Here is a 15,472-nt window from a genome sequence, read left to right on the forward strand (position 1 = left end):
TGGCAAATGTGCAGCAGTGTTGACTGTTTGCTAAACTCCAGCTTTGCACTCCTTAAGCCCCAGCTGGCCCACTTTGGTCTGAGGAATTTGATGGGCCAAAAAAAACTGACTATTGCAGTTAAACAATGTTGCAAACTTTAAGCATTAGCTAATTGGTGTAACTCAACCAATATATTCAGCTTTCTGAATTTTATTATGTGTTTCCATCTTTTGGAGACACCGTCAAGACATATGTGCAACTTTTTATATACAGTCAGTTCTGCTTTCGGAGTTTGCATGTTCTTGCTGTGTCCATGTGGGTTTCCTCCTGGTGCTCCGGTTTCCCTCACAGTCTAAAGACATGCAGTATAGGTGAATTGGGTAAACTAAATTGGCTGTAGTGTCTGAATGTGAGTATAAACGAGTGAGTATGGGTGTTTTCTGGGTTGCGGCTGGAAAGGCATCTGCTGTGTAAAACATATGCTGTAATAGTTGGCGGTTCATTCTTCTGTGGCGACTTCTGAAATAGAAACCAAGCCCAATGAAAATGGATGATTGAATGAGTTCTGCTAATATTCACTGATGTATCAATTTAATATAAACCATTGGATACAGTATATCATCATCCCCATATTCATCGAAGTGTCACATAATACAGAACGTCTTGCTAGTTCTTTCATTCTTTCAAGGGAACAATAATGGTACAGTACTGAAATATTGGAAACCGAATTCCTGTTTTTTTTAAGAGCTCCGTCAGGTGTCCTTGACAGTGATGAGGATCAGGTGGCAGATTCACTGGCTGTCTTAGCAATTCTCTGCACACTGGAGTGTCCTTTATTAAAGACTGCTTTATAAGATTTCATCATTCGCTAGAGCTCATAACACAAATACAAGCAGATAAATTAAATGACCTGAAAGGCAACTGAGTGCAAAGCAATTACATTGCAAAATGTATGTTTATGTAATCCACCAGTCGATTTTCCAAACCACTTATACTCTGTAAGGCCTATTACATATTTTATTTCATATTTTATTATGTATTTATTTTTAAAGTTAAAATATAGATATTGTGTAAATTAATAAAGTTTATGTATTGAGTCAGAAAATACTTCAAAATAAAACTTTTAAAAATTTGTTTTATAATATATTCAAGATTTATATATATTATATATCCGGGGTTGCCACAGCGGAATGAACCACCAACTTATGCAGCAAGTTTTTACGCAGCGGATGCCCGTCCAGCTGCAACCCATCTCTGGGAAACATCCACACACACATACACTCATACACTACGGACAATTTAGCCTACCCAATTCACCTGTACCGCATGTCTTTGGACTGTGGGGGAAACCGGAGCACCCAGAGGAAACCCACGCAAACTCAGGGTGAACATACCAACTCCACACAGAAACGGCAACTGAACCAAGGCTCTAACCAGCGACCCAGCTGTCTTCTTGCTGTGAGGTGACAGCACTACCTACTGCGTCACTGCTTCGCCCTCAATTAAATTTTTTGCATGTATAATTTTTTTAAATGTAAATACTGTCAGTCGGAGTTAGAGGACAGATGACCTCAACAAGCAAATATAGGCAAAGGCAGTGAACGCCATTGTGTTATAAATGTTTTTATGTTTTTATTGTAAAATGTTCATTATAAAATTTTAAAAACTGTATAATTATTAATATGATTGATTTCTTTTTAAATATATATTTTCAATATCAGTATATTAGGAAATTACCATAGCAGCTTTAATCTACTAGGTTGGTGAATTAACCTTCGGCCCACCCCCTCAATGAAGTTGGGCTTTTGGCCCTTCATAGGAAAACAAATGGGCTCCCCTGCTGTAGACATAATGCTAGAGAATTGTTCAAATACTAGCTCTAAAGTAACATTTGTGAACTGGCAACGTTTTCTTTTTTTCTGACGGTCAGCTGCAGATGTGAATAACTGGCAGAAGAAAGTAGTTCCTCATGCAAAATGATTTTTAGATTCTCTGTGTTTGACTTTCTTTTTATATACACGATTATGCCATCGAACTGTTGTATAAACACAATATCACACTCATAGCAGTGTGATATGGCTATATATCAGCCCTGGTGGGGAGCACTAAGGCACTCGGCCTGCGGCCTCGAGCCAACGCACGCCTCCCACCAGTGCCGATATCCAGCCATATCATACTGGTTCTCGTGTTATATTGCTCGTTAATAATATGAGAACTGTTTAGAATATATATGAATAATACTTTGGGTGGTGACACTATGGCTCAGTGTTTAGGACTGTCACCTAACAGCAAGATGGTCGCTGGTTTATGTCCCACCAGGACCAGTTGGCATTGCTGTGGAAGTTTGCACGTTCTCTCTGTGTTTGCATGCTCTGGTTTCCCCCACAGTCCAAAGACATGCGCTAAAGATGAATTGGATTAAGTAAATTGGACGTAGAGTATGCATATGCCGGAATAGTTGACGGTTCATTCTGCTCTAGTGATCCCTGTTGAATAAGGGACTAAGCCAAAAGAAAATGAGTGAATAAATGAAACATTTCGGGTTTCTAAAGCAGTTTAGTGAAGAAGAAAAAAATAGAAAAACTTTTATATCCAGTTATAAAACATTAAATTCCTCTTCAAACATAAAACTATGACCTCTTTACTTTAGTGTAACTTCACCACAGCTGTTTCCAGTATTATGTACATCAAAAAAATTTGCAGTTTAATATAAATTTAATAAAGTTTAATAGATCCACTACCTACATTAGGTCTGATTCATACACCTTACATACTAAGCTCTCTTCCCATCAAAGAAATTCATCTCATGTGGAAGAAACACTGATGTGTATGCATATAATGCTAACGAATTGCAGAAGGAATATTGTAAAAAAAATTAATAGGATTTTTTCCCCCAGAATCTTTCTTTATCTAGTTGTACTGATAAGTGACACAGCACAACATTTACTTTGCATTCCTTTGCATTTTACAGTACAGAAAATTTGATGAAAAGCTAAAGTACAGAGTGATCATTAAATTCTTTAATCTATATTGGTGCTCGTAAAAACTGTACATTTTGAATGCATCTTGTAAATGCTAAAACTGCCATTGGTTTTGAACTTACCACTTTATGGATAACGTTAAGGCAAGATTTTTCATCTCATGGGGACTTTAATATATCTATTGTTTACAGCAAATTTACAACAGCTAAGGGGTTTTATGTTTTAGCTCCATGTCATCCTTAAAAAAAAAACTTTAGCTGTTTTAAATGAACTTTGTCTTGTTCTAAACCACATGTTTTGAGGCTTACTACTTTATTAAACTGAAACACAAGTGTCCCTAACCATATGAAACAGTCAGAGACGAATCTTCAGCACATATAAAGGCTCAGTGATCACAGTCTAGGAAAAGAAAGTGGCAGACAATGACAAAAAATGGCTTCCAAAAGAACAAAGAGAGAGAGAGATTTATTGCTATGGATTTCAGAATCCAAGAAATACTATGAGATGTCAAAAGTAAAAAAGATCAAATGCAGGTGTTTGAGTTCAGAAAAAAGACACTGCTTTACAATAGCTAAAGGTTAACCAAAAAACTAAAGCTGTATTTAATAGAAAAATATATTACTTTTCTAATTTCTCTAATCAATATTTCTATCAGCATAGTGTGTATTGCTTTTTAGCAGGAGGATCCAAAAGGCTGGTTTGACTGGTTTTCCAATGTCAGAAATCAATCAATTCCTTATTTTATGTTCCCTTTCTTCCTGTGTGGATTCCAACTGGTAAAGTATAAATCCTCTTGTTTTCTATTTGCTTTCTCCCATGTCTCACAATGTGGTTGCAAGTGGACATTCTTAAAACATTTTGTAAACCTGTATTGTTTAAACATTATTTTCAAATGTTTTAATAGTTAAAAATATTATACTAAGATATTATATTATCATTAAGTAAGTAAAACACAATCTGAAAATGAAATAACATTTTTGCTTGATAGTATAGATATTGTGCAACTCACTGCCTTTTCTAGTTATAATAACAGGAATATTCAGTAAAACACCTGCAATGTTTTGACATTTTGACATTTGCATTACATAACCAGCTGATGTAGTAACTTGCTTGGTTGCTCAGCTGGAATACAGTCATGCATTTGTGATGCAGAGATCTCTATGAACCAAGTTTTAGAAAGCAATAGTCAGAATAAAAAAAACTGGAGAGATGGAGAAACCAGTACCATTGCCACAGATGTTTCAGCAAATGACTTTTTTTTCAGAATGTTAGAATGTGTTTGTGTGTGTGTGTGTGTGTGTGTGTGTGCGCGCGCGCGCGCGCACGCACACACACACACACACACACACAGGCCACTTTATTAGGTACACCTTACTAGTACCTGGTTGGACCCTCTTTTGCCCTCAGAACTGCCTTAATCCATTGTGGTATAGATACAACAAGGTACTAGTGATATTCCTCACAGATTTTGGTCCATATTGACATGATAGCATCACGCAGTTGCTGCAGATTTGTTGGCTGCACATCCATGATGCTAATCTCCCGTTCCAACACATCCCAAAGGTGTTCTATTGGATTGAGATCTGGTGACTGTGGAGGCCATTTGAGTACAGTGAACTCATTGTCATGTTCAAGAAATCATTCTGAGATGATCCACGCTTTATGACATGGCGTATTATCCTGCTGGAAGTAGCCATCAGTAGATGTGTACACTGTGGTCATAAAGGAATGGACATGGTCAGCAACAATACTCAGGTAGGCTGTGGCATTGACACAATGCTCAGTTGGTACTAATAGGCCCAGAGTGTGCCAAGAAAATATCCCCCTCACCATTACATCACCATCAGCAGCTGAACCATTGATACAAGGCAGGATGGATCCATGCTTTCCAGTTGCTGATGCCAAATTCTGACCCTACTATCCGAATGTTGCCACAAAAATCGAGACTCATCAGACCAGACTATGTTTTTCCAATCTTCTATTGTCCCATTTTGGTAAAACTGTGCAGCCTCAGTTTCCTGTTCTTAGCTGACAGGAGTGGCACCCGGTGTGGTCTTTTGCTGCTGTAGCTCGCCCAACTCAAGGTTGGATGTGTTGTGTGTTCAGAGATGCTCTTCTGCATACCTCAGTTGTAACGAGTAGTTAATTAAGTTACTGTTGCCTATCTATCAGCTCTAACCAGTCTGGACATTCTCCTCTGACCTCTGGCGTCAACAAGACATTTGCCCTAACAGAACTGTCACTCACTGGATATTTTCTCTTTTTCTCTTTCTCTGTAAATCCTAGAGATGGTAATGCATGAAAATCCCAGTAGATTAGCAGTTTCAGAAATACTCAGACCAGCCTTTCTGGCACCAACAACCATGTCACGTTCAAAGCCACTTAAACCACATTTCTTCCCCATTCTGATGCTCGGTTTGAACTGCAGCAGATTGGCTTGACCAAGCCTAAATGCATTGAGTTGCTTCCATGTGATTGGCTGATTAGAAATTTGTGTTAACGAGCAATTGGACAGGTGTACCTAATAAAGTGACCGGTGAGTGTGTGTGTGTGTGTGTGTGTGTGTGTACACAAACACGCACACACACACACACACACACACACATACACACACACACACCTGTGCTTGTTTATTTACTTATACATTTATACATTTTTGAATATATATATATATATATATATATATATATATATATATATATATATATATATATATATATATATATATATATATATATTCAAAAATATGGCGGACCTAAGAATTCGCCATCAAGCAAATAGAGGGTGTGTGTGTGGGTATATATATATATATATATATATATATATATATATATATAAACCATATTTGTAATCAGTTTTGATTTTAAATATCTAAATAATAATTTTAGACACTAGATTTTGTCCCACAGCAGAGGCTATCACCAGTAACACTTGGCGTTGCTGTTACAGGTTGTCAACGCTAGGTTAATGGCCACACCTTTCTGTGATTCTTCCTGTGTCCAAGGCCCGCTCGTTCATAGGCTTTAAATCATCCGCCTCACGCACACGCCAAACACCTATTACATACAGTCCGGCACACACGGCGTTTAGCAGCGTTTTCATAGCGCCAAGCTCCAAGAGTAGCGCATTTCTTCCGCCTGCAGATAACGGCATAAATCTAGCTGTAGTTAACGGTGCGCGATCCGAATGCTCGCTCGTGCGCGCGCGCTCCCTGTCTCTCTCTCCCCGTCGAGCTGCTCCTGACGTCAGCGAGATTGTCTGAGCGCGTCGAGCACAGCGCGCGCTCTCTCCATACTGACCCTCCATTGTCAGCACGCTAACGATGCCAGCGCTCGCAGTCGCCGCCGCCGCCCAGTAGAGACCTCTCAGCCCGAGGACCGAGCACCACGACCCCGTTACACAGACCGAGAGCGCGCCCCAGAGACTTATGTTCCAGTCCAACGCTGTCTTTTGCGGGATTTAATGCTCTAGCTAGTCGCCGACAGGGAGAGCGAGTGTGTGTGTGAGAGAGGGATAGGGACAGCCTTAGAGAGGGATAAGGAAGAAACACCGAGGATATTTCTCAGCCGGACCGTTTTGGAGATAAAAAAGAGCCGAGGTTCATCTAGCCATGGGATGTACACTGAGCGCAGAGGAAAGAGCGGCTCTGGACAGGAGCAAAGCCATCGAGAAGAACCTCAAAGAAGACGGAATCACTGCTGCTAAAGATGTGAAATTGCTTCTGCTAGGTAATGCGGAGAGGAGCCCGTCATTTCTAGCTGTATACCCAACACCTCATCTGATGAATGCACATATATGGGATCTCTTCATTGTGACAGGCGATCTTATTCCCTTGTGTCTGTCTCTTCTCCACAGGGGCTGGGGAATCTGGGAAAAGTACCATCGTGAAACAGATGAAGTAAGTGGCTTGTTTTAAATGACATCCATCAGTCAGTGTGCGCTCTGTGTGTGTGTGTGTGTGTGTGTGTGTGTGTGTGAGAGAGAGAGAAATACACACACGAACCCACCCACCCACACACACACCCTCTATTTGCTTGATGGCGAATTCTTAGGTCCGCCATATTTTCAAGGAGTTCTCCTTCCACTAGTGTGTTAAATACATCTTAGCCGTGACGTGATGATATGCAGGAGCAGATCCGCAGTGTGTGTATGTGTGTGGGTTCGGGAAGATAAGGCACCGTCGGTGTGCTGTTCACGATTATGGTGCTGAAAGTCAACCGGGGGAACCGTGTTTCCTATTGCCTCATTGGCGTCCACTGCCAATGTAGCCTACTTCACACCCGGCAGAGGAACAGTACTACACTCCACCCCGATTTCACTTCATCCTGTGGGCTTTTACGTGTCTGGTGTCTTCCTGTTCAGTTGCTACTATGACAAACGAGTACAGACTAAAGAGATCTAATCTATATTTATTGGCAGCTCTAGCATCAAATGTCAGAACCTCAGATTTAAATACAACGCAGTATCATTTCAGAAATGTCACTTACCTGAATTGTATGGAGTTAAAACCAGTAACTGGTTTGACTTCAATGCTTTTTCCCAGCATAATCACTTTTCCAATGGTTATCGGTTCTCCAGTAGGCTATTGGCTGTATTTATAAATGGCGTCGCCTTAATGGTGAAGTACTGAGGCGTTTGAATGAAGGAATAGCATTTTAACAGTGGCAGCATCAGTTTTTTTTTGCTCACACGTAACTGCACAGTAAATAATCCTATAGGCTAATTAAAATATGCACAGTACATGTTATGAAGCAAAACGATTAATAACAAATAAGCAAAATATATTTGCATATTCTATCACCTGTAATGGTGCTTCCTTTTAAAATGCATTTAGTTAAATAGAACGAACGACTTTATATGTGTGTGCATATACAGCCACACGCCACTATCAGCCGGTTTCTACTATGCAGTTAATACGGTGTTAAGAACCTTCTGTTGGCTGAATGGTGAAGGCAGAGCTTATATGGCAAATGGTGCCTGGAGATAATGCTGTCGGCCGTGTGCGTGTGTGTGTGTGTATGGCGTTGGTGCAACATGAACAGGCCTTCATATGCGTTTGTAGTCAGCGTTGGGCTGATGATGCTCATGGTGAATGAAGAAGCTTTGACACCCAACCAGCTTAACTTCCTCACGGCTATTTTTATGCACCGACCTTCTCTTTACGCTTCACTAAAACGATCTGTTCATCTACCTTGTGGTTCGGATGTCATATGCTCATTTGAATTGCACGTCGAATTAAAGCGAGCTCCTCAGGTTATATTCGCTGTGCACTAATCTGTTTTACATGGTTGCTGTGCCCATCTGGACTTTCTGTGTTTTAAAGATTACAGTAATTATAGGCGTTAGAATGGAGTGATGCAAGTATGTCAAGCGCAGTTTATTGCTCAATGCAAAGCTTTCGTTGAAGAAACGCCTCCATTCGCAAGTGTGTGTACGAGCACTGCCTTTGTCGAATCGGAAAGGTATAGCCCTTGGAAAATGTCTGATTATATACGGTCTGGTTATGGTTTTATATAACTGCGTTTTTTGTAAAGCCTTTTGGGATGGGAAACCGCATGCAATTAGCAGACTTGATTTGAAATGGTGCATCGGAGGATTTCAGGCGGTTTCAGTGGTGGACAGCGCCCAGCAGTCTTTTACTGAGATCGGCTTTTTTCGGCCATTTTCGGCTTTCTCCGTCGTTTAGTGCTTAGAACCTGCGGCGAGATGGAAAACAGGGAATGGATTTTTGTGTCTTTTCCGTGTCTTACACATGATTAGAGAGATAAAGCTAGATGTGTTTCATTTTCAAACAGAAAATACCTACCTACTTTGATTATTTTTTATTATAATCGTGTATGAATATTGTATGCCCTAAAAGCAATGTTAGCTTGGGATGATAGCACAATAAGCTAAACCATTTAATAAACAATAATGAGTCCATCCTACATATTAATTGAGTTTTGTACATGTTTTACACCATATTTTAGGTTTACTCATATTATTAGTTACCAGCTCAAAAATCTGACTGTAAATTCAATTATACTGCCATTAAATAAGAAAATGTGGAGAAAAATGAATATATTGACCCTAATTAAAACTGTAGTTAACCTCTGACAATGCTAGGATATTCAGTAACCGAAATGATATCATTTTTCAGGTTCTATTTGCTTGGTCAGCTAAACAAATTAATGACAGTATTCACCGCTGTGCTTTTAAGCTATTGTAGCTAATGCCTCGGGCACATTTCTAAAGTCATCCAATGAGTGATGACTTTTTCCTCTCTAAGGATTCATTGTTGCTCTGATGTGCTTAATTGGGTAATAAGAGTGTCTCATGATGGAGCTGGTTAAACTGTTTGGCTCCTAAAGGAGAAGAGTATATGTAGCTCTGGGCTTCTTACTGTATTCACCAGGAATGAGTTGCTTTTTCGGGGCTTTTGTTGAGCTTAACTAGACCGTTAAATGTTCAGCCACTGTCACTACTTACAATGCTTTTTAGGATATTGCAGCTTCAATGTAATGTATTGCTGTTAATTGCATTGTAAAATTGTATTAAAATACACAGTGAAAAGAAGTTTCTCTATCTGTTATTAGAATCCAGAATAAACAAATTAAAATCTCTGCGGAATACTTTTATGCTTTCTTCCCGTCTTAAAAAGAAGTTTGATAATTGGCACAAGCAAAGCTGGTTTTATGATGTTATTCAGCATCCCCAGAGACGTTGCTTAAGTATATAAACATAAAAGCCTTTTCTTGTCAAGCCTTTCTGCTTTAAATGTAATGAGTATGCAATAAGAGCGGCGAATACACTGAAAAATATTGGTCTAGTTTCACTTGAACTTTGCTTAAAAAACCGACAGTTAATTAAGAGACTGCAAGACATTCATTTCAACATGAAATTTCAAAATGAAAGACTAAAATGGTGGTTTATACACTGCACATACTCTATTGTGGCCCATTTCTACTGAGCGGTAGGTTGCAATTTGATTTGTGATTTAATTTTGTAGTCAAACTTCAGCTCAATAATCTGCAAGCCATGGCACTAATTCTGCGACAACTCTTAAAAATGACCCGTTTTTCTTCTGTGTCTGTGAGGTTAAAACCAAAACATTACCATATTACCATATTTGAAGCAGCACATGCCATCATCTCACTTGTCCACGCTTTCCTGTTTGTTTTCTTTTTATTGTGGGCATTCTGCATAGTTTGATTGCGCAATTCTGATTTGGCAGAACGAAAGTGTGCTCACTCAATTGGCTAGTAAGACTCACACACAGACAGCAGTCATGCATTTGCTTTGGGCAGGGCAAATTTAAAAATACCTATATTTCTTGTTACAACCTCTTGCGATTTAATTAATCGCAACGTTTCAAACTGCGATCTGATTTCGAATAATCGCACAGCCCTAGTACGCATTTATGTCTGTTTTTACTGACAAGGTACCAAAATACCGTACCGTACTACTTTTTTATCAAAGGGTGGAGCTAGTCTATTGGGTGCAACAGTCATTTGAAAAGTGCGACTCAGGCTGCTTTCTCTCTATATGTGTGCACCCTTGCTACCTGTCTTTATTTTATTCTAAAAAATGAACTTGAGCTCACAAAATAAGCAATGTTAATAGTTAATGTTGTCACAATACTGGAATTTAGTATTAGGGTTGGGCCGATAGACGATGCCATCGGTTATCGCCGATGGCCGACAAACTTCTCGATGTTGAGTCGTCCATCGTCCATCGTGATGTTTCACATTAGACATTGAAAGATGCCAAATTGGTCAATATTGCCCAACAGAATTTGGTACCAATCGGTTGTGAAATGTTAAAAACGCACATTTTCGCTAACATTTGCGCGAAAAGAGGGCTGTTTAACAGGCTCTTAAGCACTGCTGATTTGCCATCGCGTTCCCTTGCTTAACAGAAATGACTGCGATTGGCTGTTTACTGAACGAAACCACAGATACACGGACACTGTTGAGCATGTGAACACGATGACAAATCAGTGAATAGCCCTAGTGAATAACAAATATGATTTTACTCTTCAAGCGAGAACCATGTTGATCGTCAGCCGTACACACATCTTATTAAGTCATAGATCACCTCTAAATGGAAATTCAGTGTTAATTTAGCGCATCTAGGATCTGGGTAAAGTGAAATGATCAGTGTTCAACTGAACAATATTCACAACATTACTGCCACATTATTATTTCTGTCACATAATTGCAAATTCAAGGATGCAAACTCGCATGCAAGCTTATGCAGATTTTTCCCAATGTTTGATATAAATCATAATTTGGCCAGGAAGCGCACTTTATTAAAAGTAAAAAAGTTAAATAATGAACCACAAATTAAAAATTCAGTCCTTTTACATTTGGATAGATTCTGAATGGATGAAAATATTTAAAATAATCATCATCATGCAGAAAAAAAAATGAAAGTGACTCTTATGATAGTGTTTCCTTCTCCATGCAAACCAATAATAATAATAATAATACTAATAATAATACTAATCATACTAATAGTAATAATAATTATAATGATAATAATAATTATTATTATTATTATTTATTATTATTATTATTCTGTGCAAACTAGGTTTGCATTTCCCTGATCTCGCATAATATCCTCCTTGCTGTGAATGGGCCTTTAGATTGTGCTTTCCAGCCAACAGTATTCCGCATGGCATGGCTTAAAAAGGACGGATGAGACAAGGAGGTGTGCACTTAACATGTCAGCGTTAACCAGGCAACTGGGTGATGTATGAGAGATGGTGAGGGAGAAAAAGGGCGAGAAAGTGCTCAGCGGGAGGAGGGGAGATGTTGGTAAACCCTGTGATTATGGTGTATTCCTTTAGGCAGGCAACAGTGCTTCCATCTGCTTCATTAGTTCAGTGTGAGAGGGGAGTGTTTAAGTGTGCACAGGCTGCTCTCAGTTTCTGATCACATCACACATACACAACTGTCTCTCTTTTTTTCTCTGCTCCTGCGCTCCTCTTTCTGGCACCTAGTCCTATGGGAAGGAAATTTGAGCGACTGAAGATGTGTTGTGTGTTTTGAGGGGAGAGATAGAGGGATAGAATGTGAATATTTGGTGATGGAGCGCAGTTTCTTAGACCCTGGAGACTGAGCCATGTGTGTCATCATCCTGCATGTCACTTCCTCACCCACGCATGTCATGCATGGGTGATCAAAAGCTGCATTCAGAAAACAGAAAATGTATATGTGAAAAGTTAGATGGTGATTTGCACACAGAACATCTTTTACATGCTGTTGGTTGAATATCTATCTATATCCAACTGAATAACTGAAATAAGAATAAGAGTTTTTTTTTAAACTAGAACTTACTAAAACTATTGTGTATATACAAAACTAATTAAAACTAACTAAAATTATAGCAAAAACATCCGTTTTCGTCTTTGTAAATGTATTTAATACATATTGTAAGCGTTTTAGAAGTAAATCTATTTGCTTCACGCTGCCAGGTGTTTAACCCTTACGACACCTTAGAATTTGTAATCAAGCCAGTCCTCCTTGCTGTTGCGCCCGTGAGAAAAACAATGAGTAAACATGACCTCAACATGGTGACAGTATTAACGACTAGAGCGGAACTTAGGAGTATTCATTTAACATATTAGTGCCCAATAATGGGTTTTATTTCCGTGTTACCGATCCTGATTGCAAACGAATCATTCTTTTTTAACTGGATCTTCTAAGTGAACCAGTTGAACTAGTTTACCAAATCAAACTAAATCATTTGAAAAGATTTGTGTCTCCAATAGGCCCTTATCCACTCACTTCTTGCTATTATACCCCCCTCTGACTTAAATTAAACCAATTTCCTGAGTTATTCAGTTATTAAAACAGTACACTGAGATCAGATTTGAGAAGCGGTGCAAACCAAGAAAAATTGTACAACTGCATTGCGGGAAACCAGGGGCTTAAATGAGAGCATCTGGTGAAACGTAAGTTTATTTCATAACAGAAAGCTGTGATGGAATTTAAATAAGTGACTCATGCTTCAGTGGATTAGCAAAACTTATTTGTAAGAAACTTTTCAGATCATGGTGATGTTTTTACTGACTGAAATTATGATGCTGACTACATATTTTGGTATATTGAGTCCTAACATGGGGGGATTGTCGTTAAAGGTCCGAACTTCCTATCACTACTGTGTATCTAACCTTTGAAAGCAGCATTGCACACATATTGTACTTAAGGCTGCTACTGTATCTTATGGGCTGTTGTATTTGAATTTGAGGATGGGTATATGGTAGTGTTCATGTGTCCTCTGAATAGATGTTTAAATAAATGTAACTTTGGTTGAGTTTTTTAATACAATATTTATTCTGATGATTTTGAATCGTGCACCTAACAAATATCCTAATTAAAAACAAATAATAACAAATAAAAACTAAATAAAAACTAAGCAAATTCAAAATATAGAAACCAATAAAAACTAGTAAATCTACTTCTAAAATGAATTAAAACTAACTGAATTTGAAAACAAAAAGTCAAAACGAAATAAAAACAAAATAAAACATCTAAAACTATTATAACCTTGTATCATTCATAGAGCAAATTTTTGTGTATAGATTGATGCTCATTATTAATAATTATGGGTTCAGTAGGGCTGGCCGATATGGCAAAAATGCAATCTCGATAATTATTTCTCGTATTGAACAATAACGATATACATTTCAATAAGTTTTAATGCTTCCAGATTTAAAAGAGTATCCCAACAATGTCTGATGCCAGAAAAATTAAATTGTCCATTTAATGGCATAACATATTTTTGACTTCGGTATATCTCTAATATCAACACACTTATAGATTCTTATTGTTGCACATTTCTGCGGTGTGACTGGCTCTTAGATCAATATAGAGTAAAAAAGTTCAGAGCTCATCATCGTTATTGACATAAATATTATTGCGATTCGATATAATATCGTTTATCTGCCATGCTATGGGTCAGTATATTTTTGCGGAATAATTTAATGACTTCAGCAAGTTAGATATAAAATAATTAATAAAATAAAATTGATTAAAATTGACAATACTAAATATTTTTATTTATATTCATATTTTTATTATATATTCTTTTCATCAAAGAATCATTAAAAATATGTCATGGCTTTCACAAAAGATAATGAGTTGCTCAACATAATAGGAAAGGTTCATTCACCACCAAATTGGCACATTAATAATTTCTGAAGGATCATGAGTAATGAGGAACGAATGAAAAAAAAATTGCTTTGTCATCACAGGGATTCATTTGATTTTAAAAATGTATTAAAATAGCAAATTATTTTTTCAAATTGTTGTAACATTTCAAAATATTTCAGATTTTTCTTGAATAAGTGCAACCACTTTTGTAGAATACCCTGAATTTTAAACAGTACAGTACAGTAAACGATACATTATTGTATAGAGGCAATATATAGTGAATTCAGAATGTTTACTTTCACTAATCCTCTAGTACTAAATGAACCTATGCTTATGCTGCAGACATATGAGATAGTCAGAGTTCATTTGAAGTGAAATACAAGTCAAAATTCTTGCAATTCCCGCTCTAAAATTACTCAAGTGTAGCTTACAGACTGACAGAAACTGTAACAGAATGGGATCAGATAGTGGACATTGCTCAATAATCTCTGAATTGGACTTGCCAAAAATCCCTGTTTCTGTGGCAAATATTGTGAGTTGCATAGGGTAAACACTGACTGGATTACTTCTTTCCTGGACAGCTAGCCATGTAGTAAAAAAAGATCCCTAATTTAGACTTGATTTTTCCCTTTTGATCATGTTTAATCTTTGATCTGTAATCCAAGCCCACTCGTCATATTATCCTTTAAAAGCAGACCTCTGCTGCTGGATAGACAAGCTAGGATTAAAATGTTTGTTTTTTTTCTAAAGTATGCAATATGCTTGGCTGTCCTGTAGCTGGCTAATTGCAGGGTTGAAGCAGAGGACCCAGCTGTTCAGTTGCGCTCCATCTGTACGGCCGCTAAACTCAGGCCATGCACTCGAGTAGCAGAGCATGAAACATTATGTCTCTTGTGTCTAGAGGACATTATGTGTTGAGTCATTGGTATCTGACGAAGGTTTAGATGAGGGATGTTATAAGGTTTTGCAATAAAAGTGGCACAGTTTAAACAACTGTGTTTCACTTTTACTGAAAGTAAGACTTTTACGCAGCTTTAACGCAGTTTAAATTGGAATTTGTGATACTGTAGCAATGAAGGGGTATGTTTTTTTTTTTTATAAAGAAGTAAAATAATTTTAGCAGTTGGCATGATTGACTATGTATATTGGTCACAGCTTTTAGGAAATATCCAGGTTTATTTAGTTATTGCAAAGAGCTGCACGATATTGGAAAAATCTGATATTGCGATATTTTATTTTTCTGCGATAGATATTGTGATATAATTACAGTTTCACATGATTTGAATAGCTCTGTTTTCTTGGAAATCTAACAGTATACAGGTACAACAAAAATGAAAAGCTCACAATGCAAAAAATCCTTTTCTTTTTTTTGT

General features: G+C 37.8%; 1 protein-coding gene across 3 annotated transcripts in view; it reads left to right on the forward strand.

The window, feature by feature from the left end:
• Window positions 1-6,217: 6,217 nt before the first annotated feature.
• gnao1a (guanine nucleotide binding protein (G protein), alpha activating activity polypeptide O, a) overlaps window positions 6,218-15,472 on the forward strand; it is a 183,354-nt gene continuing 174,099 nt past the window's right edge. For 2 of the 3 annotated variants that reach the window (XR_012393627.1, XM_005159069.6), the window contains exons 1-2: window positions 6,247-6,689; window positions 6,817-6,859. Coding sequence is in view for 2 of the 3 variants with exons in the window: in XM_005159069.6 (XP_005159126.1) it covers window positions 6,572-6,689; window positions 6,817-6,859 (161 nt within the window). In the remaining variant the exon portion in view is untranslated. Of the gene's footprint in view, window positions 6,690-6,816; window positions 6,860-15,472 lie in introns of all 3 variants that reach the window. The other variant, NM_200787.2, reaches the window with a different exon arrangement.

Source organism: Danio rerio, chromosome 18 (assembly GCF_049306965.1).
Source record: "Danio rerio strain Tuebingen ecotype United States chromosome 18, GRCz12tu, whole genome shotgun sequence".
NCBI classification, from domain to species: Eukaryota; Metazoa; Chordata; class Actinopteri; order Cypriniformes; family Danionidae; genus Danio; species Danio rerio.